At 39.9% G+C, this 23,120-nt stretch overlaps 1 protein-coding gene across 1 annotated transcript in view; it reads left to right on the forward strand.

Annotated features, from left to right (window-relative positions):
• The first annotated feature begins 5,489 nt into the window (after nucleotides 1–5,489).
• Nucleotides 5,490–23,120, forward strand: part of FKTN (fukutin) — a 54,227-nt gene continuing 36,596 nt past the window's right edge. The window contains exons 1-3 of the mRNA XM_010843535.1: nucleotides 5,490–5,572; nucleotides 20,477–20,678; nucleotides 21,442–21,501. Of these exons, the coding sequence (XP_010841837.1) occupies nucleotides 20,574–20,678; nucleotides 21,442–21,501 (165 nt within the window). The 5' untranslated portion in view covers nucleotides 5,490–5,572; nucleotides 20,477–20,573. The remainder of the gene's footprint in view (nucleotides 5,573–20,476; nucleotides 20,679–21,441; nucleotides 21,502–23,120) is intronic.

Here is a 23,120-nt window from a genome sequence, read left to right on the forward strand (position 1 = left end):
CCCCAAAAAAAAAGATCAAGGTATTAAATACACATATAAGGAGTCTTCCTGCAATGGTAAGGAAACTGCCTTCAATGCAAGAGACCTGGGTTTGATCCCTGGGTTGGGAAGATCCCTTGGAGAAGGAAATGGCAACCCACTGCAGGATTCTTGCCTGGAAAATCGCATGGATAGAAGAGCTTGGCAGGCTACAGTCCATGGGGTTGCAAAGAGTCGGACAAGACTGAGCTACTTCGCTTTCACTTGAAACATTTATTTCTAGGTATTTCTGTTACATATACGGTCACAAATAATACTGCTAGTGGTAAAGAACCTGCCTGCCATGCAGGAGACTTAAGAGATGTGGGTTCAATCCCTGGGTCAGGAAGATCCCCTGGAGGAAGGCATGGCAACCCACTCCAGAATCCCAAGAATCCATAGGATTCTTGCTTGGAGAATCCTATGAACAGAGGAGCCTGGAAGGCTAAGGTTCATGCGGTGACAAAGAGTTGGACATGACTGAAGTCAGCATGCATGCACGCACACACATTGCAGCATTATGATAGCAAAACACAACCTAATTGTTAACAGTGCACTACCATGGTTCTGAAGGCTTCCCTTTTCTATGTTGCTGCACAAGTTGTATACTGTGCAGCAATATATAGATATATTCTGCATGCCCCCCCTCTCAAAATGTTATATAAACCATTTTTGGAATTGGCTTCCTTAATTAGAGAACCATTTCGTTGATATACCAGTCCTAATGTGCCTGACTGGATCGCTGGGACAAGAACTCAGGAAATTGTGTACATTCCACTTTTTTATCCAACTGTCCTTATTACACCTCATTTTACTTTTACACTGCATGGTACCAGTAGTATGTTTACGCCCATTTTCCACAAGGTCGTGGGATTAGATAGTACCTCCAGGTAACCCTACACAGCTGATACTGTTGTAAATGGGAGGGTTTTCATGATAACCATGAAATAGAGCAAGCGCAACAGTATATATAGCATGATACCATAGGGATTGGCATGTACACTGAGACTTGGGCAAGAAAGGGGTTCCTGCCCTGATCCTCAATCTCAGGCTGTACCTTACCACAGAATGAACAAGTGAAGCTGGTGAGGAATTGTGTCTACTCCTAGTCTATGTTCCATTACCCACTATAAACTCGACAGCCAGGATCCCATAATTCCCTGTCCCACCAGCCCAAAGCTGGCTTCCATAACACATGCAGGCCTCTTGCCCAATCCATCCTGAAGACATTCTGCACTACAGACATATACCGCTAGAAACATTTATTTCTAGGTATTTCTGTTAGATATACGGTCACAAATAATACTGCTAGTGGTAAAGAACCTGCCTGCCATGCAGGAGACTTAAGAGATGTGCAGACTTAAGACTCCCTTCAAGGGGAGGCAGTTCAGGAGTTTGGATGTGCAGAATGGGGTGTATACTTTCACGCTACCAGGACCCTTGGGCAAGCTGCAGCTAGAGGCTTAAGAGAAACAGTCCCAGGGGACTTCAGGGAGAACAGGCTGACCTGGTTCTCCTGTTGTCGCTTTCCAGCACATGTCTGAGAATTCAATCTTGAACCTAGATTTCTGTTCCTTGAGAAGAAATGTTTATCAAGATAGAAGTCTATATGTTATGTGTATATGATCGACTCTGAGGTATTTAGACACTTAAATCGAGGTTGGCCTCCATTTCTACCCTTTTGCCCCAGACCCCACCGTCTTAATAGTGGGCCAGGATGTGTATGTGCTACTGCGTCTGGATGATTTTTAAAAGATGGATATCTGCTAATAATAGGGACTGTTTTTACCAATCCTTGTACCCCTCCCCTACTGGACTGGCTAACCAGGTTAAAGTACACTGACTGTGATTCACAGTGAGTTGAAGGCTCACAGCTGGGCTCCCCTCTGGTATACTAGAGAAGTGCTGCTCCTGCCAGTTGAATGGTCTGTATACCTCTAGTTAGCTGTTTGTTCCCCAACTTACTTGTGCCAATGGCATTGTTTTAATTGTGTAATTTAAATATTACATAAACCAATGGAATTCAAGTATGAAAAGTTACTTATAAGGAAGGTGGGGGGAACTTCAGTGATGAAGATTAAGTTGCTGACGAGTTAGCTGTATCCAAGAAAATTGTAAATTATAGAGGATTACAAAAAAGAAAAATACAAATCTAGGACTCTGAATTGAGATTCCTTCACTTCTATCTTTAAGTTCCTGGTCCACTTTAAAGAAACATACCAGAAACTATAGATGATCCATTAAATTGTCTCTGGTTTATGTAAGAAAAGCTAATCAGTTGGTCCACATTTATAAAGACCGTAGTTTAAACCAAAAGAGTGGCCAGTGTTGGGAATTCCCTGCAAGTCCAGTGGTTAGGACTTCGTGCTTCCACTGCAGTGGACATAGTTTAGATCCCTGGTCAGAGAACCAGGTCTCCTGAATGCCTGAGGTGTGGCTACAAAAAAAAAAAATATTGACTAATGTAATCCTCTATTATAACTGTCTTTTTAAAGCTTTACATGGATCAAGTCTTTTTATGCACTTTACATTTATGAACCTCGTAACTTTCCCCTTTTGTTTATTACGACAGTTTTCAAACATGCATGCATGCATCTGACTCTACAGCCCAGTGGATTAACCCGCCAGGCTCCTCTGTCCATGGAATTTTCTAGGCAAGAATACTGGAATCGGTTGCCATTTCCTTCTTCAGGGGAACTTCAAGACCCAAAGATTGAATCCGCATCTCCTGCATTGGCAGGCAGATTATTTACCACTGAGCCACCTGGCAGAAGAGTAGAGAGGCTATTTATAATGAACACGTTTATGTTCATCATCTAGATTTATCAATTGTTAACATTTTGCCATGTTTGTCATTTTTAGAGTTCTAAAAAATTTCACCCATAAGTACTGCAGTATACATCAATGATGACACAGCCACATTCTATTAACATTCTTAGCAAAATTAACTGCAATCCGTTAGTATCATCTAATGGCTCAGTCCGTATTAAAATTTCAGTTGTCTCAAAAATGTGTTTTTATGGTTGCTTTTTTAAAGTCAGGGTCCAGACAAGGTCCAAACATTGCATTTGGGCATGTCTCTTAAGTCTGATTTTGCATTAGTTCTCTCCACCACCTTTTAAATACCATTGATCACATTCTGAGCGATTCTCTATAGCCTCTGTTAAGTCGAGAGTTACGGTTAAATGTGGGTTCAATTTTTAGGCAAGAATCTTTCACAGGTAGTGCTGTGTACTTTCTGTTGCATCACATCTGAAAGTGCATGGTGTGATGTTGTCCCAGGGTTAATGATAAGATTGATCAGTGGGTTCAGGGGGTTCCAGCCTAATCCACCTATTAGGAAATTCCCCATCAACATTTCAACTTAATTTTAGCCTCTGCTGATGAGGGTTGTTGTTCTTATTTCACTAGGAGTAGCAATAATTGTTCTATCATTCATTCTTTATTAGTTGGAATTCTTATTAGCATTTTGATTACACTGAAATCCTGTTCTAATAAGAAAGGCTGGATAAATGCTCAATGATTTTATCAAGTTTCAGGGTAGTGAGTTCATGCCCTGGCAGTCTTCAGTCTTAACTAATGAGTTTCACTTGTAAGGAACCATGAAGTCAAGAATTTTTATGTATGTTCTGTATTTCAATTACTAGCAGTTGCTGGGAGGGATTGGGGGCAGGAGGAGAAGGGGATGACAGAGGATGAGATGGCTGGATGGCATCACTGACTCGATGGACGTGAGTCTGAGTGAACTCTGGGAGCTGGTGATGGACAGGGAGGCCTGGCGTGCTGCGATTCATGGGGTCACAAAGAGTCGGACACGACTGAGCAGCTGAACTGAACTGAAGTTATTTTAACAGGAAGCTGGCCCCCACCTGATGAAAACTGCTGACCTTAAGCACATAGACCACACACTGGTTGAAAACAGATTGGTGATGCTGGAAACTTCCAAGAACGACATACAAGCTGGTCACGCACCCTGCTCCCTCCCTCACACTGCCTTTACAATATTTTTCTCCTAACTAGCAACTTGGAGATAGCCTTAGGACAGCAGTCCACCGTCTTCCTAGGTTGCAGGGCTCCTGAATAAAGCAAATTTTCCTTTTCCACTAACACTGGTCTTGAGTACTGGCCTTTTGAGCAGCAAGCAATGGAACTGGGGTTCAGTACTGGTGTTGTCTGGTTACATACAAAATAAATCAGTATGTACACAAAACTTCTGCAAGGAAAAGTAAGAAACTGATAAGGAACATAACCCTGGGAGGTGAGAAAGAAAAACACTTTTAATTTTATCCTTTTCAAAAAACAGTTCAGATTCCATGTGCATTATTGAGCATTTCATAATAGTAGTATTCTAGAATGCACAAAAATGTATATATCATGCATCAAGTTGGAAACCAAGTTAACCGACTAAAAATAACTCAGGGTGTAAGAAAATGTATATACAGTATTAGGTATTAATACAAAAATTGTTATACATACCAGCAGTACTACTATTATAAAATGCTGATTTCAAAATGAAAAAAAAAAAGTTTAGCAAACTACTCAGATATATGAGGAGAGTATTTTCAGTTTTCATCCTGGGCTGATCATAGAAATTTTTGTAGAAAGAACTTAAAATTACAGTGATTAGTGCTTTTAGTTTTCAAAATTATGTCAAAACTGATTCATCTGTGTTCCTTTACAGTAATTCTTTGGATTACAGTTAAAAGTTCGTCCAGTCCGGCACTGAATGTGTATTTGCAGAATTTAACAGGAGTGTAACAGTTCGCTGGAGCTCGGATGTTCCCCAGGCACCTTAATAGCAATATTAACTCAGTTGTTTTCCACGTGGATCAGTGGTAAAGAATCCGCCAGAAGACTCAGGAGAGACGGGTTTGACCCTTGGGTGGCAAAGATACCCTGGAGGAGGAAATGGCAACCTACTCTAATATTCTCGCGGGAAATCCCACGGACAGAGGCGCCTGGCGGGCTACAATCCATGGGGTCGCAAAACAGTCGTACCAGAATTAGCGACTACACAGCTTAGCGACTGAGCACGACGATCGTTTCCCACTCCATCCCCCGTCTCACCCGACGGTACCGAAACCAGAATCTGGAGTTATTCTGAATCCCTCTGCAGAGCATACACACTAAAAAATTATTCGCTGCTTATCTGAAATTCATATTTAACTGGCGTCCTATATTTTATCTGGCAAACCCACACACTTTGGGGAACACAGCTCAGCGGGTGCCTCTCCAATTCTTGGACCACTTCCTAAAATCTCAGATCGCCTCTGTGCGCTGCTGTAGTAGTTACCTAGGCAAAAGATATTATAAAAAAAAAAAAAAAGCCTGGCTACGTAGCTTAATCCCCCAAACCAGAAAACTTCCGGGTTCAGTAACCTTCGGCCAGTGAGGAAGCGCCGGGAGTCGAGACCTGCCGGTGGCCGGTCTCCAGAACGTGCTTTACGCCTCAGGCACCAACCAGACCAGTGCGCACGACTCCGCGCTTGAAGGCCCCTTTTGCAGCAGTTGCTGTGAGTGCCGTAAAGCGGAGTTGCCGCCGCTGTTGGCTGAGGTAAGGTGTGAGAGGCGCTGCTTGGTCTCCAGGGATGGGTGGGCATCTCAGGAGGGTGTCGCCAGTGGCTCGGCTGCCGTCACTGGGCATTCGCCCAGCTCTCTGGGCACCTGCCCTGGCCAGGCAGGCCACAGGTTGAGCGCCCTCCGGGCTGGGAATACTCTGCGAGGCAGTCCACGAGCACCTCAGGGAGGTGCTGCCACGCTTCTAGTCGTGTTAGCCACTAAAATCCTCCTCCCGGGATAGGATCGGATTTGGACTCCATCGAGACCCTTGTAGGACCCAGTTGAGGTCGTGACGTTTGAGTAGGGTCGTGAGAGCCGTCTCCGGGTTTGGAAAAGGATCTAGGGGGAGGAGGAGAGCGTTGCACGTTATGGGGCCAATGTGTGTAAAAGTGTAGAAGCATGAAAGGAGCTCCCAAGTTTGGGCAGCTCTGCGTATTAGGGGAATGGCTGGAGGGATGGGTGCGGAGACGGGAAGCCAGGAACGTGGCGGGAGCTAACGCCGGGGCTCAACTGGCAAGGGCCTTGATGCCCATGAGGGAGTGTGGGGTGCTTCCGCGGGCAATGGGGGAGCTACGATAGCTTTCTAGAGAGGGGTATTTGAATTAGTCATCCCTTTCTCTCTTGCTTTCCCTCTGGGTTCAGCTTTCAGTTCAGTTGGAGCAGTGTTTACTGACGTGTCCATTTTGTGTGCTTGATAATGGGATGGACACTGCTGGCCGTGTAAATAAAGTTTCATATGGCACTGACATATGCCTTTTGTTTGCATTATCAACGGGGGGTGTCGGGAAAGATTGACCCGTAGAGAGCTGACGCAAGCTTTGGATAGGAATCTGGGGAATTGTGTTCAGATTTTGTCACCATCACCAGTTCTCAAGTAACACAAGAGAAGTCACTTCTCTCTGGGCCTCAGATTTCTCAGATTAAAAAGAGAACCTCTATGATATCAGGTTCTTTTTACTTTTGAAGATAGTAGGTTTCCAAAGAATAAGCTTCAGCCAAAATCACTGCAGATGGTGATTGCAGCCATGAAATTAAAAGACGCTTACTCCTTGGAAGGAAAGTTATGACCAACCTAGATAGCATATTGAAAAGCAGAGACATTACTTTGCCAACAAAGGTCCGTCTAGTCAAGGCGATGGTTTTTCCAGTGGTCATGTATGGATGTGAGAGTTGGACTATAAAGAAAGCTGAACACTGAAGAATTGATGCTTTTGAACTGTGGTATTGGAGAAGACTCTTGAGAGTCCCTTGGACTGCAGGGAGATCCAACTAGTCCATCCTAAAGGAAATCAGTTCTCAATATTCATGGAAGGACTGATGTTGAATCTGAAACTCCAATACTTTGGCCACCTGATGCGAAGAGCTGACTCATTTGAAAAGACCCTGATACTGGGAAAGATTGGGGGCAGGAGGAGAAGGGGACTACAGAGGATGAGATGGTTGGATGGCATCACCAACACAATGGACATGAGTTTGGGTGAACTCCAGGAGTTGGTGATGGACAGGGAGGCCTGGCGTGCTGCAATTCATGGGGTCACAAAGAGTCGGAGCGACTGTACTGAACTGAACTGTGAACAAATACAAAAGTGAGTGATGGAGCAGTGCATTAGAAATTGGGGAAAAAGAAGTCTGGGATTGGGCTGTACTTTGAGGATGGGTAGAGTTTGAGTCATCCAGAACCGTCTCTATCAAGCACCATAGATAAAGGTAGAGGCAGCAGGAATAAGCCTCTGGGAGGATAGAGGATTTGGGGAGGATGGCACTACATGTTGAAGGAACCTCAACTGAAAAGAAAGTGCAATGTGTTCTAAAAAGGAAGAAAAAAGGAGTGAGAGAAATGTCAACAATACATAGAACTTGATTTCTTGGGTCTAGGTGATTGATATTTTGAACCTGTGTTTCTAAAAAGTGAATTTAAGTGCTGTTGATAAAAATGAGAATTCTATCAAAATTCTAGGATGTGATAATGTATTGGGAGTACAGTGGTGCAGACTGTAGTTTTGTGTTGCTAATAACTAGCCTCTTGGGCTGTCATTTAATTCTAGATCCTATTCTCTTCTGTAAAATAATGTTGTTAGACTTAGTGGTCTCTCTTCTCTAAAACTTGTAAAATGTGAGTCTGTGACAATGGAGAACTGTTCTCCAGAATGGGGCAGAGAGATAGTTGATGGAGAATAAAAGGGTTAAATTTGAGGTGTAGGACATACAGTTAAATATTTAGATAGCTGGAGTTTAAGAAAGTTAAGTAGTAAGGTTTCCCTCTAGATTGAAAATGAGTTTGCTTTGAGGGAGAGACTGTAAAGAGTCACTATAGGATGTATGTGTAGATAGGAGACTAGAGAAATGATTGAAAGAGATGTATAGATCTCTATAAGCAAGGACTCCTTTTCAAAAAGGATTACATTTTGGGGGTCAACATTTTACTAAAATAATTTAACAGTATTTACAGTAAATATTAAGCAACCATTTCTGGGAACTCTGGTAGAAAATAAATAATTCAGATAGATACAGTCTCCACTGTCATTCTGATGTCTATTCAGAAGTAACATCATTTACATACTTATTTATTCAACAAATACTTATGTTTCATGCCTGCAATGTATAATGAAGGCAGATGTTGTTCCTGTTGTCCCTGCATGTAAAGGCTATCGTGTTCTAAATCAGTGCTTTTCAAATTTGAATGCACATATGAACCACCCGAGGATCTTAAAGTGTGGATTAAATATAGATTCTGAATCACTGGGTCTGCAGTAGGGCCTAAGAATTTTTGACACGCTCCAACGTGATGTTGATTTGTTGGTCTGAGGACCATACTTTTAAGTAGCAAAGATTTATTAATAATTTTGTTGTCTTTATGAAAATAATATGTGTTCATTATAAAAATATCAGGACAGTGTAGAAAAGCATAAAGAACAATGTAAAAATCACACTAATGTCCATACTTAGAAATGAGCATTATTGATATATTGGTGAACATACATCCAGATTTTATGTATGTACATGTATTCACACTTATATATTGTACTAAGTACTTGATGCATGCTGAGTCATGTGTTTGATCCTGTTAGCTTTATAGTTTTACTGAGATCAGTACCCAAACATCCTCAACCAAGCAGCTAAGTACTTGCATTTTTGGGGGAAAGACTTTACCCAGTTACAAATAACTTGGTTTAATGCTATTCTGTTACTCCAAAAATTGGGAGATATTAAAATAATGAAAGCTTGTGGTGTTGTAGGGGCTGTAGTATTTGTTAACTGAGCCATAGAATGAGAGAACTTTTTTAAGTTTTTTTGAAAACTTAGTCATTTTTTTCTTCCCATTACAAAACCAATTGATATTCACATAGGATAAATAAAAAGGAAAAAGAAAAACACCTACAGTCCTCCCATCCCAAAGACAACCACTGTTCTTACTCTGGTGTGTATGCTACTAAGATAGCTCTTAAATGACCCATGAAAATGATGTATGTAAACTATGTTTGGGTCAAAAGAAATCCTTGGTTCCTCAACTTTCTGCTGCCTTTGCAATAACCATAATCTTTCGTTTATACTATAGAGTCTTATAACAGGGAACAGCTCACAGGTTGCCTGGTGTCTGTAGGAAGTACATAGGACCCAGTAATATTTGTGAACTTAATGGAAAAAAAGAATGAGGGAACAAACCAAACTGATCTGTGTGACATAAACTCTGGCTGTCACTCTTCACCTGCTGGTACTTGCATTCACCACTTATCTCAAATACTTTTGTACTGTTCTGGGGACACAGCTTTTCTGGGGTAATGGAAATCCATCATAAATCTTTTACAGTCTATGTGTTTGAATTCTACTGTGGAAGAATATAGAATATGAAATACTGAGGAATATGGAAACATGACAGCCTCCTGTCTCAAGGAACTGTAACTGATTAAGACTGACTGCAGAAATAGTACAACTACAAGTGCTGTGTGGATGTAAATGAGGGGACCTTTAGTTATCGGACAGCAAAGGGAATTACTAGTAGACTAAAGGTCTCTAGTTTTTTGTCTACTAATTTTATTGCTAGCATTTATCATGTTAGAATTTGTCATGTTCTAGGTACTCTTCTGGAGAAGGCAATGGCACCCCACTCCAGTACTCTTGCCTGGAAAATCCCGTGGATGGAGGAGCCTGGAAGGCTGCAGTCCATGGGGTTGCTGAGGGATGGACACGACTGAGCAACTTCACTTTCACTTTTCACTTTCATGCATTGGAGAAGGAAATGGCAACCCACTCCAGTGTTCTTGCCTAGAGAATCCCAGGGACGGGGGAGCCTGGTGCGCTGCCGTCTATGGGGTCGCACAGAGTCAGACATGACTGAAGCAACTTAGCAGCAGCAGCAGCAGCAGTCTGTCTTCAGAGCCTATGGTCTTAACTACTCAAAAGACAGTGAGAGAGGCAGGGTGTGGGGGAGAAACTGTTACGCACAGAAGGAATAGCATAGACAAATGCACCAAGGTAAGAAGGCACTGTATCAGTGGGTTCACTTAGGGGATTAGTACTCAGTTAGCCGTGGAAGTCCTTAAAGCAGGGGAAAGTGACACAAAGTGTCACTGTAGAAATGACTGCACTTTGGTCCCTGAGATAAGTATATCAAGGAAGACCTAGTAGTAGAGTACAGATCTTCCTCAATTTGATAAACTCATCATAAATTGAAAATGCGTTTAATGTACCTAGCCTGCTGAACATCATAGCCTAGCCTAGCTTACTTTAAATGTCTTGGGGACACATATGTTAGCCTACACAGATGGGCATAATCATCTAATATGAAGCCTATTTTATAATAAAGTATTAAATATTTCAGATAATTTATTGAATACTACAAATGAAAAGCAGAATGGTCTGAAGTGTCAGTTGTTTACCTTGTGATCACATGGTTAGTTGGGAATTGTGCCTCACACTGCCACTGTCCAGCATCATGAGAGATTATGTGGGACCTATTGCTAGCTGCGGGAAAAAAATCAAAATTCAAACACCGTTTCTACTGAATGCTTGTCACTTTTGCCCCACTGTAAAGTCAAAAACTATAAGTCAAACTGTAAGTCAGGGACTATCTGTATTCATGTAGGAGGCTTTCTATTTAGGCAGAGTTAATAAGGCCTTGACAGTTGGCTAACTATACTGGAAATGGGAAAGAAATGACAGCTTTTAGAGGTACTGAGAAGAATGTATAGTTTGTTGACTCATTAGATAAGGAGTTAGAACTGTAAAAACTGTTTTGAACATAAATAATTGAGAAAATAGGGATACCATTAACAGAATAGAGGGGCAAGTCATGAAAAAAATCTGGCTTGAAGGTGGACAGTGGTGTTTAAGAGGACATCACCAGCAGTCTGGTAAAATATTTGTAAGCAATAATCAGTCAGTAGACACGGGAAGTAAATCTAATTAAATGATTAGGAACAAGCAAATGTAAAGAGAACATCCGTCCAGATTTCATATCAAACACAGAACAGTACACTTTGTAGGCAGTGCCACTTCCTTCACCCTTTTACTTTGCCCCCATAAATCAGTCCCCTCCTGTCTTCATTTTCTTTCTTATCTAGGTCTTTCATTTCAGACATTCTCTAAAAGCTCACTACTCCATAGTCATTCAGAAGGAGTTGCTGTGTATTTTGGATTTTTCTGGAGCATCAAATGGAGAAACTAGTTTTTTAATCTTCCAGTGTCAGCATTTTGAGAGAGGTTATATTGCAAAGGGTTAAGAAGTGAATGAGTGGTAAGCAGATGAAGAGACTTCTTAAACCCTTACAGTCTAACCTTTGCTTCCGGGTTACTGACCGTCTTGCAAAGTTAGCAATGAAAGAAAAAGAACAGTATATTAGGACCAGCGGTATTTAAGTAAGATGGATAGCATCTGTTGATACTGGTGTGTTTTTGGCTTAGAACAGCTGAAAATGTTGACTTTTTTCCCCATCTTCTCTCTAAATTCATCTTAGAAGCATTTTCTCTTTATGTCTTCCAGTTTGCTACCTTATTTCAAAACAATGGCTTTGACTGTTTACACTACCCTCTTTCTTCTCTAATTTAGCCTCCTGTTTTATTTTGCAGTGCCGGATGTATTTGAATCTCAATTCTGTCACCACTGTGCCTTCCTTGCATTTCTTAGTGTTTCTGAGTAAATTGGGTCTAGCAGCACTGAGGGCACCAGGCTAACATACGTCATCTACGAACCTAACTTCACTGCTAGGGCTGGTCATTTCTTGTTCAAGGGCCTCTGATATCAAGAGAGGTGATCCAGAAGGCACAAGTGGGGAGAAGTGGAATAAGAAAGTCAGACAGTTTGACATTCTTTCAAACAGATCCCTATCAAAACAATCCTCAAAAGAGTAGTGGGGGACGGGTGTCAGGTTAAGGCAGATTCCAAAATTTTTCGTGCTATTACCATCAAAGAACAAGTGATAATGTGAAATGGCAATGGGAAGCTTAAAGAATATGAAATGCTGCTCTTGGTTGTAGTAAGAGCCTGAGAACTATCTTGAGCTTCCTATCCTATACATTTTTCCTTCAAATTTGTGTGCGGCTGTCATCTACCACTAGTTTTTTCCAGCCTTTCTCGTGCCTTGATACAAATTGATAATAAAGAACAAAAGAAAGGGTAAAAGAATATGTTTGTTCTTGGCTGGAGGTGACAGTCTTGGTCTCTAGTTACCCAGGCTCAAAGACTGATAGGACTGATAACTCTGACACCTATAACCCATTAAAGGTTCAGTTGGGAAGCTGATCTGCCCATTCCTTTCTTCTTAATTGCCAAATCCTAGTTCATGCACTAGTTAGAGCCTGTTTCCAAGTCATCTAAGACTAATTCTGTGCTGTAGTGTGAAAGTCGCTTAGTCATGTTTGACTCTTTGCGACCTCATGGACTATATAGTCTCCAGGCCAGAATACTGGAGTGGGTCACCTTTCCCTTCTCTGGGGGAACCTTCCCAATCCAGGGATCAAACCCAGGTCTCCCTCATTGCAGGTGGATTCTTTACCAGCTGAGCCACAGGGGAAGCCCAAGAATACTGGAGTGGGTAGCCTATCCCTTCTCCAGCGGATCTTCCAGAACTAGGAGTCGAACCGGGGTATCCTGCATTGCAGGTGGTTACTTACATATTAGCCTTCTCATATTTGCATTAGAACTGGAAGATACTTAGGTACTTAAACCTCATAACTTCCCTTAAAGTCCCCATTACATCTTCTTTTTTTTTCTTAAACATTTTCTGTCTCCTCCACCATCCCATCATTTAAATTTACTATCTGTGTAGTGTTCTTCTTTTCCATTAGACATGATATACTGCTTTCTTTATGAAGCTTTACCTAAGTATAAGTGAAAATACATTACTTGTCCTCCTCAGCATTTTTAATAGCTAAAATGTCACATGTAAAGAGAAATGTATACACAAATAATATTTTTCTTTTGGTTCTATGCTGTATTTCTCCATATGTTATTTTTAAATGTTTACTGTTCGGGAGTTAGAACTAAGTATGGGCATTAAACTCTAAAAATTCACTTTTTCATATTTCATATTCTGTTTTATTATAGAAGTTCCTGTAGGACAGAGAACTTTTTAAAATAAAACTTAAAAAAAATAGTTTTGTGTTCTCTTGAACATTGTGCAGTTGAGTATATTTAGATAGATATAAATAAAAAAAAGTATGCTAAAAGCATAAAGTATGCTAATACTTTTTTTATTTATAAGTATACTGCTGCTGCTGCTGCTAAGTCGCTTCAGTCGTGTCCGACTATGTGCGACCCCATAGATGGCAGCCCACCAGGCTCTGCCGTCCCTGGGATTCTCCAGGCAAGAACACTGGAGTGGGTTTCCATTTCCTTCTCCAATGCGTGAAAGTGAAATCGCTCAGTCATGTCCAACTCTTCGCAACCCCATGGACTACAGTCTACCAGGCTTCTCCACCCATAGGATTTTCCAGGCAAGAGTATTGGAGTGGGGTGCCATTGCCTTCTCAATAAGTATGCTAAATATACTCAAATAACTGCACAATGTTCAAAAGAACACAAAACTATTTTTTTTAAGTTTTATTATTTCTGGATATTAATTCAGTCATTTTTAGTGTGATAAGGGAGATGATTCATGTATTCTAATAACTGTAATGGAACAACAGACTGGTTCCAAATAGGAAAAGGAATACGTCAAGGCTGTATATTGTCACCCTGCTTATTTAACTTATATGCAGAGTACATCATGAGAAATGCTGGGCTGGAAGAAGCACAAGCTGGAATCAAGATTGCCGGGAGAAATATCAATAACCTGAGATATGCAGATGACACCACCCTTATGGCAGAAAGAGAAGAGGAACTAAAAAGCCTCTTGATGAAAGTGAAAGAGGAGAGTGGAAAAAGTTGGCTTAAAGCTCAACATTCAGAAAACGAAGATCATGGCATCTGGTCCCATCACTTCATGGGAAATAGATGGGGAAACAGTGGAAACAGTGTCAGACTTTATTTTTGGGGGCTCCAAAATCACTGCAGGTGGTGACTGTAGCCATGAAATTAGAAGACGTTTACTCCTTGGAAGAAAAGTTATGACCAACCTGGATAGCATATTGAAAAGCAGAGGCATTACTTTGCCAACAAAGGTCCGTCTAGTCAAGGCTATGGTTTTTCCTGTGGTCATGTATGGATGTGAGAGTTGGACTGTGAAGAAAGCTGAGCACCGAAGAATTGGTCATGTATGGATATGAGAGTTGGACTGTGAAGAAAGCTGAGCACCAAAGAATTGATGCTTTTGAACTGTGGTGTTGGAGAAGGCTCTTAAGAGTCCCTCGGACTGCAAGGAGATCCAACCAGTCCATTCTGAAGGAGATCAGCCCTGGGTGTTCTTTGGAGGGAATGACGCTAAAGCTGAAGCTCCAGTACCTTGGACACCTCATGCGAAGTGTTGACTCATTGGAAAAGACTGATGCTGGGAGGGATTGGGGGCAGGAGGAAAAGGGGATGACAGAGGATGAGATGGCTGGATGGCATCACCGACTTGATGGACGTGAGTTTGAGTGAACTCCAGGAGTTGGTGATGGACAGGCAGGCCTGGCATGCTGTGATTCATGGGGTCGCAAAGAGTCGGACACGACTTAGCGACTGAACTGAACTGAACTGAATAACTGTATTTCAAAACAGAAAATAGTAAAAGCCTTAAGGTTAGTTTCCTCTCTTTGTGCTCCATAGTAGCCTGTACTTACTCCTTCATAACCATTACACCTTGATAGTGTCTCTATATTTATCTCTAATACAGTCTAGCACAAACCAGAATAGTGTTTCTTAATAGATGTGAAGGTGGTAAGGATGGTGGTTGTGTGTTTTGGAAAATACTTCCCATGCTGTTCTTTAGGACTTCTTACCCTTCACCACCATCAATTACCATTCTTTTAAAAACTCTTACGTACTCATCTCTAAAATCTTTGAAGATAGAGAACGCTATTTTACTTATTTTATCTTCAGGGCTTAGCATTTTGTTGGCATCTCTCCCTTTTAAGGTAGACAGTAAATATTTATTCCTTGAAAGAAGGTAAGACTAGGAATTTATAGCTGGAAGAGATTGCTTCTGACTTGGAAGAGCATGAAAGACTTCATAAAGGAAGGTCATTGAGAGGAGTTGTGTAAAGAGGTATAGAACTGGTTCTCTGGAAATAGGTGAGAATACTTCAGACAAGAGGAAATGAACAAAAGCAAAGAGATAGTAAAGTGTCGTGTGTATTCCAGGAATACTTGGGCAGAGACCATAGACTGTGTGAAGTGGGAGAAAGTCTAAAAAATTTGTCTTATGTTCAGTTAGATTGTGAATGGCCTTGAATGCTTCTGTATTTGACCCTTGAACAGTACAGTCAGGGGTGCCAAACCTCTGTCAACTGAAATAAAAACACACATCGTGAGAGCTGTGAGTTTCAGTTTTATGTGGGAGATGGTCTCAGATAGTTGTGAGTAATTTCTTAGAAGAGGAAGTAGATAGGGGAGGTCAATAGATACATAATTTTGCAAAGAGGTATGTGCACTCGTGCACACATCTCTGTAGAAGTTTACTCCTAGTCACAAGGAACATGTATCTCAGTTAATGATTTTAGTGCTTTTCTAAATATGGGAAGATGTAAGAGTCCAGGTTCATAAACTGTTCTCCTGAAATATTTCCAACTATCTAAAGGCCTGTTTTCCCAGAGGACAGAGTGCTTCATGCTGCCCTTCAGCCTGAATTCCTTTCACATATATTATAGGTTAGCAACTGCATTGGCTAAAGACTTGATTCTTGTAGAACTGGATGGTAGGCACCATCCTTTACACTGTCAAAAATCTACATGTAATAGAGTCAGCCCTCCATGTCTGCAGTTCCATATCTACAAATTAAGTCAACAGCAGATCGTGTAATACTGTAGTGTTTATTATTGAAAAAAAAATCTATGTGTAAGTGGGCTTGTGTAGTTCAAATCTGTGTTGTTCATCGGTCAAATTTATGTGAAACTTGAGCTTTACTTGTAGATGTTAAGGAACCATTGAAAAATTTTGGTGATGTAATTTGATTCATTTATCAGCAGCTTCGTATGTCTATCAGTGTAAGATTATGAGTAGGCAGAAAGTGGAACCTGGGACATCAATTAGAATTAAGACATTTGTACAATTAGAGTTTAAATTAGAATGACAGTGAAGAAAGAAGAGGAAGTTGGTGCAAGAGATATTTTAGAGGTAAACTCAATAAGCCTTGGCCTCTTAAGTATAACATTACTCATTTTAAAGTGGTAACTCCATTCCTAATGACGAGATGGTCCTAGCAAAAAGGAATGTTTTGATGGGCTAATATTCTTATCTTGGCAGTTAGTTAAATTGGTTTGGCATTTACAGAAAATAAATAATGAAATAAAGTTAATTGGATATCATCTTGATAATAAAAATGTAGTTGTGATTGATGATATATTTTGGAGATTTAGTTCATGTAAGAATTAATAGTAGGTTAGAGTTATGTCCAAAAAGAGAACAAAATATTAATTCTGACTTTATTTTTCTGTAGTGGTTTATATAGGTCTTTTATATTTTCTTCCCATTTTTTAATTCAAGCACAGGAAAGACTGGACTATAGCACACTCCAAGTGTTACTTTAGATTTTAGGAATCAGAGTACAATACATTGATGTACTTTTTAACACAATTACAAAAAGCTGAGCTGAAATACTGAAAATAAAGACTGTTCCTTTTATTATCTTGTGAGCTATCCTTATCACAGTACATATTTGACTGTCTTATTTTAGGAGGTTTTAGCTGACAGCAGGACTAATACCATTATTAATATTGTTTGATGTTGCTAATCTTTAGTTTTAGGAGATAGAATATGATCATGATTTCTTCAGTTATCTGCTTGATGCATTATCTGTAAATCAAGTAGATTACTCACATCACTGGTGATATTTCTCTTAAGTAGTTTGTTGACTTTATGTAACATCATTGGATGTTTGCTATATATAAGCTTTCACTCTGGAAGCCCATTTGAATTGTTTCAAAATCCTACGAATTCTGATTTAAAGATGGCAGAGTAAAAACATTTGCCCTCTTCTATCTGAAATTACCCTGAAATAGCAAGGAAAATGAGAGACAGAGATGTATAGTTGACCTTTGAACAACACAAGTTTGAACTACAACGTGTGGGTTTTTTTCAGTAGTAAATACTACAGTATTATATGACCCCTGGATAGTTGAATCCACAGATGCAAACCACATATATGAAGGAAATGCAGATACAAAGGAACTATGTATATATATATATATATGGAGGGCCAACTATAAGTTATATGCAGATTTTTAGCTGCATAAAATGTTGGCGCCCCTAACCCTGCATTGTTCAAGGGTCAGTTATAATTACATCCTCAGTAGGACTAGAGTCCTGTATCCCAAATTGAAATATTTGAGAACTGTATGTCAAATGTAAGCAGGAAGAGATTAAAAGAGCATTCTGACAGAAAGAGATCTCAGGTAGAACTGACAGAGCAGTGAAAGATAGATCTGTTTACAGTGGTGTCGGCTGCATAGAAAGGCAGTAGGAGAAGCTTCCTTGGAATGTCTGGCAACATATTCTAGCAGGAAAGGAAGAACAAGTGAGAAAGCACACAGATACACGACCTTTGCAGGAAGCGCTCTTTTGATGAGGCAAGAAATAATGGCTAAACATCTTTCTCTTCCTTGTTCTCACATACATTGTCTCTCTCGCACACACACATGCACAGGACACCCTGTGTCATAAAGAGCTCTCTTGTAGGCTAGAGAGACTATCTTCTAGTCCAGAACACAGGCTTAATTCTTCCTCCTACAATCCTCTTGCAAATAATTGGCCTGGGTGAAGCTCATTTCATTCAAAGATAAACAGTGATAAAAAGAAAACGAGTACAGTATCTACACAAGTGTTACAGAAAGAAAAGCAAAAAGAAATGGAAAAACATGTGATGAAGACCCACGAGAAAACTGTAGTGGCATAACAAATTTAAGGAGACAACCACTTCTTTAAGGGCTTCCCTGGTAGCTCAGCTGGTAAAGAATCTGCTTGCAATGTGGGAGACCTGGGTTTGATCCCTGGGTTGGGAAGATCCCCTGGAGGAGGGCATGGCAACCCACTCCAGTATTCTTACCTGGAGAATCCCATGGGCAGAGGAGCCTGGCAGGCTACAGTCCAGGGGGTTGCAAAGAGTTGGACACGACTTGAGTGACTAAGCACAACACAGCCACTTCTTTAAAATAATAGAGAAAGCTAACTGGCTAGGAAGAAATAGTAAGACAGTGGTAAATAATGAGTCATAATTTGGCAGAACTCAAGAAAGAAAAATAAAATCAGGAATAAAAAGCCACATAGGAAACAGAAAAGAGAATTAATATTGTTGAAAACTCAGTAAGGGATATGACGACAGGCTTTTGAAAGTTGAGCAAAGTGAAATGGGAATGAAAGGAGATGAAACAAATGCTTAATTGTAGTTCTGGAAATAGAAATTCAACATTAGAACAGAAAAGTATTTAAAACACATAAGAAAACCTGTTGCAGAGAAAGAAATCTTGATTCTACAGATTGGAAGAGCACATAATGAAGAAAAACTAATAACAATCATTAATATCATTACATAATCTAGTTTTTAAAAAATTGTTTTTCAAAACTAAGGAATGTGTTCTTTGCTCATGCATTAAAAAGATCATCTTGCCTGTAGTGCCAGGGAAAGGATCACATATTGTGAAGGGAGTATTTAGTATTGCAGGACAGTGGTACAAATCCTGTAAGTCATCAGAGGAAAGAGGGTGTGACCTCAAAGCCAAACTATTAGTTGACACCTGTTTTTGAACAACGCAAGAACTCAAGGTAAATAATGCCCATATTTTAAGGAGAAGATAAATATCAGCCATCTAATAGACGAACAGAGATGATACAGTGAAAGGACTGGCAGGGAAACATAGTAGGAATAAGATTTTAAAAACAGAGATTGGTATTTGAGAGTAAAAAAGAGCTATAGCAAAGTGAACAATAAAAGTCAGGATTAAAAGGAGAGATGTAGAAGAGAACTAAAGCTGGAAAACTAAAGACAAAGTTTATGCATGAAGTAATAGAGGTATTAGTATACAGTTAACGGAGAAGGCAATGGCACCCCTCTCCAGTACTGTTGCCTGGAAAATCCCATGGGCTGAGGAGCCTGGTAGGCTGCAGTCCATAGGGTCGCTAAGAGTCAGACATGACTGAGCGACTTCACTTTCACTTTTTACTTTCATGCATTGGAGAAGGAAATGGCAACCCACTCCAGTGTTCTTGCCTGGAGAATCCCAGGGACAGGGAAGCCTGGTGGGCTGCCGTCTATGGGGTCGCACAGAGTCGGACACGACTGAAGCGACTTAGCAGCAGCAGCAGCAGTATATAGTTAAAGGAATAAAGATAAACATTTGAAGAACCAAATGTTGTGTGTATGACCAAAAGCAAACAGTGAAGAGGAGGTAAGAAGAAATAGAACTGTATTAAATTACTTGTTCTAAGGGAAGAGTCAGATGGGACCAAAGATGAACAGAAATTTTGAGGAATTCCCTGGTGACGTAGGGGATGTGGGTTCAGTCCCTGATCCACGAAGATTCCACATGCCACGGAGCAGCTAAGCCTGTGCACCACGACTACTGAGGTCACATTCTGGAACCTGCAAGCCACAACGAATGAGTCCCTGTGCCACAACTACTGAAGCCTGCACACCCTAGAGTCAGCAAGTCAAAACTACCGAGCCCATGCACCTAGAGCCTGTACTGCACGAGAGAAGCCACTGCACAGGAGAAGCCCACACATCGCAGCTAGAGAGTAGGCCCTGCTCTCCACAACTAGAGAAAGCCCGTGTGCAGCAATGAAGACCCAGTGCAGCCAAAAACAAATAAAGTAGTGTGTACATGTTAAAGAACAAAATTTTTTATCATGACTTTTTTTACACTTGCCAAAAACTGAAAATGTGTATGGGATATTTATAAAAACTGACCACAACCTACATCACATTAGACAACAGAGCTGTTACACAGGTGATGTTCCTTGACCAAAAGTTTATTTTTTCTTTGGCAGTGGCCTTAGTATGTGCATCAGCATCACCTGAGAATGTATCAGAATTGCAAACTCGGAGGCCTCACCCCGGTTCTACTAAATCAGAAACCCTGGGGGAGAATCCCTCCCATCTCTGTTGGTCAGTTTTTATGGATATCCCACTTAAGTTTATTTTTTGCAATTGTAAAGAATGCCATGATAAACATTTTTGTTCTTCCAGGTTTGGTCTTATATCTGATGATTTCTTTAGGATAGGACATTACCAAATCAAAGAATGTTCTGTTGAACTTTAGGTAACTTTTTCATGGTTAATAAAGTTGAAAAATTAAATATAGGCTTTTTTTTTTTTTTTTTGCTCTTCAGAAATATTTTTCACAGAAAACAAGATTATCTTTTTACCCCAAAAGATGAAACCAACTGGGTTACTTTCAAAAGACAACCAAGTGAGCACTGCAAACTGATGAGTAGAATCAGTAAGAACGTGATTTTGGTGGTTTTAACTTTGACAAGTTCTGCATTTCTGCTATTTCAGTTGTACTACTACAAGCACTATTTATCAGCAAAGGTAACATTTTTTTCCTTCTTTCTCATTATTAAACTTCGTTATAGCTGTATATCTTCCTAACATACTTTACTTTTGCAGTACCTAAAATCAATCAGTTTTTAAAATCCTTGCAGAAATATTTCTTTGAAATTCTCCTCTTCATGGGCATGATAAGGAGCAATTCAGAATTGCAGTTAAAAATTATTATAATAACACACTAAAAGTCAGAGGTGCAAAGTTTCAGTGATATTGAAATTTTCTGATAGAATTGTGTGAAAATTGTTATTTTTCCAAACATTTCATCACTCATTGGAAAGAGTTCAGTGATAAATAATTTTGATAAAATGTTAGACTTAGTTTAGTACAAAGTTGATTTTTAATATAGTGCCTAACAGGGAAGTATAGTGTTATAACTAACCTTTATTATAAACCTTTAGGCATAAAGATAAAGAGACAATGATTTAGAATCTAGTAGCTTCTGAAGATCTTATAAACATACTAATTCTAAAGAGATAGCAAAGAGTTTACTATTATTTGATGGAAGTTAATAGATTCTGAGATGTTGACGATATATGCCTGTTTAATAAATTAGAGCAGTCTCAATGTTGTCCATCTTGGGTAGTTATATAATTGTAGAATTCTTAGCTCATGACTATATGTATTTAGATTATGCATTTTAATGATTATTAGCCAGTTACATAGGTTGAACCTCATACCTGCCCTAAATGTAATGTTAAGTGCTGGGCTTTGCATTTACTAACTTTTATTTTTGTTATCTTCTTAGAATGGATCTGGTTTATCAAAATCCAAAGGAAGCCGAATTGGATTTGATGGCATGCAGTGGGTATGTATGACAGTCGAGAAATTCTTCAATTGCCAAGTTCATTTAGTTCATTCACTTATATACTTAATAAGTATTTGTTGAATTATGACAGTTTTAATAGCTAGCTTGGTGGGAAGTGGGAGTAGGTGACAGAGGGCAAGGGGAAGACACTGTGCCACGTGCTTTTATGGAGTATCACGTTTAGTCCTTATAGACTTGATGCTGCTAATACATGTTTGTCCTCAGTTCACTTCAAAAGATTAAGGTTGGTTGGCTAATAAGTGATTCCAGATTCTAACTGCTTGCTTCCAAAATCCTATTCATTGAGTTGTGGTGCTTCCCCAAATGAATAAATATGTGAAGAGCAGAACTGAACCAAGAAAATACAAAGAATATTTGCAAAACATGTGTCTGACAAAAGGTTGATAATCAAGGATAAATAAAGAACTCCTGCAACTCAGTAATGGATTTTTTTGTTCATATTCTATCAAATTGAACAAGTGTCCTATTCCTGGTTTGCTGAGAGGTTTTTATCATGAAATAGGAATTGAATTTTGTCAAATTTTTTTTGTGTGTTGAAATTCTCATAGAGGTTTCCTCCCTTTATTCTATTAATATGATTGATTAATTTTCAAATGCTGCCTTTCATTCGTGGGATAACGTATACTTGGTCATAGTATTTTCTTTTTTTTTAACTACAGGAATTAATTTTTTAGTATCCTGTTAAATGTCACTGCATCTGTGTTTATGAGGGACAGTGGTATATACTTTTATTTCTTTTTCTGTAATGTCTTTGTTAGGTTTTGCTATTAGGATTATACCGACCTCAAAATGAGTTTGAAGTATTTTCTCCTGCTCAGTTCAGAAACAGTCTTTGTATAATTGGCATTATTTCTTCCTTAAATCTTTGATAGAATTCGCCAGGGAACCATCTTAGAGTTTTTTCTTGTTTTGATGGCAAGACTTTTTTTATACAACAAATTCAATTTTGTTAATAGTTATAAGGCAAGTCAGATTTCCTGTTTCATCTTCTGGTAGTTTTGTTAATTGTGTTTTTAAAGAAATTTATCCATTTCCTCTAAGTTACTGAATTTCACGGCATATCATTGTTTATTCTAACTTTTTACTTAGTTGTCTCTCCCACTAAGAGGTAATAAACTCCTCTGGAGCAGAGATTATTACCTCTGGAGCAGAGATTATTATATTCTTGGTATTTGCATAATCAGTTCAGTTCAGTTCAATCGCTCAGTCGTGTCCAACTCTTTGCAACTCCATGAATCGCAGCACTCCAGACCTCCCTGTCCATCACCAACTCCCGGAGTTCACTCAGACTCATGTCCATCGAGTCAGTGATGCCATCCAGCCATCTCATCCTCTGTCGTCCCCTTCTCCTCCTGCCCCCAATTCCTCCCAGCATCAGAGTCTTTTCCAATGAGTCAACTCTTCACGTGAGGTGGCCAAAGTACTGGAGTTTCAGCTTTAGCATCATTCCTTCCAAAGAAATCCCAGGGCTGATCTCCTTCAGAATGGACTGGTTGGATCTCCTTGCAGTCCAAGGGACTCTCAAGAATCTTCTCCAACACCACAGTTCAAAAGCATCAATTCTTCGGTGCTCAGCTTTCTTCACAGTCCAACTCCTG

The sequence above is a fragment of the Bison bison genome, unplaced genomic scaffold (genome assembly GCF_000754665.1).
Source record: "Bison bison bison isolate TAMUID 2011002044 unplaced genomic scaffold, Bison_UMD1.0 scf7180017864183, whole genome shotgun sequence".
Taxonomy (NCBI): Eukaryota; Metazoa; Chordata; class Mammalia; order Artiodactyla; family Bovidae; genus Bison; species Bison bison.